Source organism: Carlito syrichta, unplaced genomic scaffold, assembly GCF_000164805.1.
Source record: "Carlito syrichta isolate Samal-C Ts95f unplaced genomic scaffold, Tarsius_syrichta-2.0.1 Scaffold308918, whole genome shotgun sequence".
NCBI lineage: Eukaryota > Metazoa > Chordata > Mammalia > Primates > Tarsiidae > Carlito > Carlito syrichta.
Window position 1 is genome coordinate 251,625 of NW_007253014.1, and position 3,167 is coordinate 254,791.

Here is a 3,167-nt window from a genome sequence, read left to right on the forward strand (position 1 = left end):
AAAATTTAATAAAAACTCTTCCCTACCTCCTCTCAAAAACAGACGCGAAATCGGAAAGAAAAAGGTTATTGAACTGGGTGATCTCTCAGGATCTGTTCCGTTCCAAATATTTCAAAAACACTCGGTTGGGTTTTTGGGGTTTTTGGGGTTTTTGATCTGGATGGTGGTGGAATTTCCCCTCTCACAAGACTTTTCTGAAGGGGGAAGTAGGAAAAGGGTCAATAAGCACTCTGGGTTCCTCCATCGGCTTATCTTCCTTCCGCTGGTCCGAGCTGCTAGGAAGGGGGTGGGGGGTGATTTTCTTCTTTAGTTCCGTTGAGGCCCCAGCTGAGCAGAGGATCCTCAAAGGATGACAGCTGTCAAGCCTCCAAGTCCAAGGCAGAGGCCGAATGCATGCCTGTGGGCCTCCCAGCCCCATCCTGCCCCTTCTGTAACACAAAATATGGGCAGTGAGTAGGAATCCCTTCCTGCCTCTCAACACCTACCCTTCTGCCTTCTGGAAGCAGCACTATTATTTCCTCTGGACCACCTCTGAATCCATCAGGGTTCAGGTGGGGTGGACCTCAACCCTGGACACTAGGGATGGCCATGTGACCCCAGCCCAGTCAATCAGAGGCAGGGACTGGTCAGGCACAGGGCACAGTGTAACCAAAGAGAACTATCCTCGCCAGGACCGCTATGCAACCCCTGGGAAACTGGCAGTTTCTCTCCACTGGGGATGGCAGACTGCTGGGATATGAGCCTGGCGCTGCAACTCTGCTGTCTCATGAGGAGACCCTGCTTGGGAATAAAGCCAACTCTGAAAATAAAAGTAAGAGCCGGTTCCTGATTACGTCATCTGACAACTGGATGCAGCCTTGCCTTAAGGCTCTGAACCTCCAGTTACATAGCCCAGAAGTGGGTTTCTGTCACTTACAACTCAAAGAATCCTAACAGATACCTCATTCTGCTGCTGAGAAAATATCAACAGTCCTTCCTCATCCACAGGATAATAACCAAACTCTCCTGCCTGCCGTGTAAAGGCCTTGGGGCTCTGGACTGTTTCCTCCCTCACCCTCATGCCTTGGTCCATCACCATCTCTTTGGACATTTCCAAACTGTCCTCAGCTGTCTGGGCCCAACTATAACCTCTCTTGTCCAAGACCTGGACCGTGCCTAGATATGTCCTGATGGTCTCTGCTGTGCATTCAGGCCTTGGAATTGGTCATTAATATTCCCTGAATTTTTCTGCCTTATTCCTGGATGGGGAGTAGGTGCTTGGGATAACGGGGTTTACAGAGCATTGCAGGGGCTACATTTCTTGCAGGGAAAGCACAAGTCTCTTGCATTCCCCCATTACACCTAGCACAATGAATGCTTCAGGGCCAGGAATGAGAATGTATTAGTATATCAAGCAAGTCCCTGTCCTCACTGGCTTGAATTTCCCCATCACTAAGAGGGATGGGGGTCTGGATTACGTGCTTTTAAGAAAACATTCGTGGACATAGTGTCCTTACCTTCCAGCAGTCTTCTGAGACCTGGCATAGGTGATCATAAGCTTCAGCGATGATGGTGGCCCTGGAGAGCAGAGGAAGGCCTTCAGGAGGGGACCCTCTTCCTACCACTCTGCCCCCATTCCACCCTACCCCAACTCACTTGCAGTGCAGCCCTCCCCCAGGAGGTAAATCTGGGATGTCCTCTGAGGCTAGAGTCGTGAAAACTGTGTTTAGGCTGGGGGGCTCCTGGGCAGAGGCATACAGCTCTGAGAAAAAGCCAAAAGTTACCGGAAGGCCCTTTCTGCCGACCACCCCTCCTGCTGGATTCCTGGACTCACCAGCGACTCTGCGGCCCAGGGCTGCGTCCAGCGCAGTTTCTCTCCTGATCGCCTCCTCACAGGTCATCGGGGCCCCCGGGAAGCAGACCAGGATGCAGGTCATGTTGTCCAGGCTGCCCTGAAGAAGGTGGAGAAAAGGGAATCCGGTGGAAGAGACCTGAAGGTAGAGCTTCCCAACAATCCCGGTGTTCAAGTCCCACCCCACCCCGCCTCAATCTGGCTAAGCGCGCCTTTCTATCAAGTCCCGCCCATCTGCCAGCCCTGTTCCACTGGGACCAATCCCTGCCCTAAACCCGCCGTATTCAGAGAGCCACGCCCTTTCTCTGAAGTCCCAGCCCCTCTGATTTCTACCTGCTTTTCCAGCCATAAACATACCTCCGCCTTGCTCCGGGGTCCTAGGACCGCCCCATTCCAAGAAGCCACGCCCCCTTCCTTAAGCCCCTCCCACTAGCCTCTCGCCGCCCGAGTCTCCCGTTGTACCCCCAAGCAACCCTCAGGCTCCGCCCTCCCCGTTTATTGGCCCTGCCTATTCCCGCAGGCCACGCCCTTTCGTTGAGCCCCACCCCCTCCGGCTCCAACTTGGCTCTCGCCGCTCCGTCCAAACCCGGGTATCCTCCCCCTCTACGGCACCAAGCCGCGAGGACGACACGTCCCGCCCCCAGGACCTTGCACAGACACGTGTCCAGCAGCTGCGCGCAGAGAAGCTGTGGGGCCAGGCCCAAGCGGAGGCGCGACGCCACCAGCCCCGCCAGGGCAGCACCGGACATGGCGTCCCACACGCCGTCAGAGGCCAGGAGCATGAACTCGTCCTCTGTCTGGCGTGCCAGTGCTGCCACCTCAGGCTCCGCGGAAACGAGCTGCAGCTCGGGGGGCCTCCCCGGAGCCTCCTTGTAGGCAAAGTCGCCCAGAGCGCGCGACACGGCCAGAGAGCCCCCGATGCGCCGGCGGTAGATGGTGCCGCCCGCGGCGTGGATGCGCTCGCGCTCCCGGGGCCGGAGGGGCCGGTGGTCCTCGGTGCTGAAGGCCACGGCGCCGGCGCGGCTCAGCACCGCGCGGGAGTCGCCGCAGTGCGCCAGGTACAGAAAGCGCGGGGAGACGAGCAGCGCCACGGCCGTGGAGCCGCCGGTTTCGACGTGGGGCCAGAGCGAGCGCAGGCGCTCGTCGGCGCTCAGGAAGGCTCGGCGCAGCGCCTCGCGCACACCCTCGGGCTCGCCGGGCGCCGGGCCCAGCGCCTCCAGCACGTGGCCTGGCAGGTGGCGCGCGCCGAAGCGGGCGGCTCGCGCCCCGCCGTGGCCGTCGAGGACGGCGAAGAAAGCCCAGCCCGGGGGCAGCCCTGGCAGCGCCAGCCAGGCGC

The 3,167-nt window shown here is 58.7% G+C and overlaps 1 protein-coding gene across 1 annotated transcript in view; it reads right to left on the reverse strand.

Annotated features, from left to right (window-relative positions):
• Nucleotides 1-297: 297 nt before the first annotated feature.
• PPM1N (protein phosphatase, Mg2+/Mn2+ dependent 1N (putative)) overlaps nt 298-3,167 on the reverse strand; it is a 3,112-nt gene continuing 242 nt past the window's right edge. The window contains 5 exon segments of the mRNA XM_021716767.1: nt 298-428; nt 1,497-1,557; nt 1,636-1,741; nt 1,814-1,931; nt 2,479-3,167. The exon segment at nt 2,479-3,167 is cut by the window's right edge and continues 115 nt beyond it. Coding sequence (XP_021572442.1) covers nt 360-428; nt 1,497-1,557; nt 1,636-1,741; nt 1,814-1,931; nt 2,479-3,167 — 1,043 coding nt within the window. The 3' untranslated portion in view covers nt 298-359.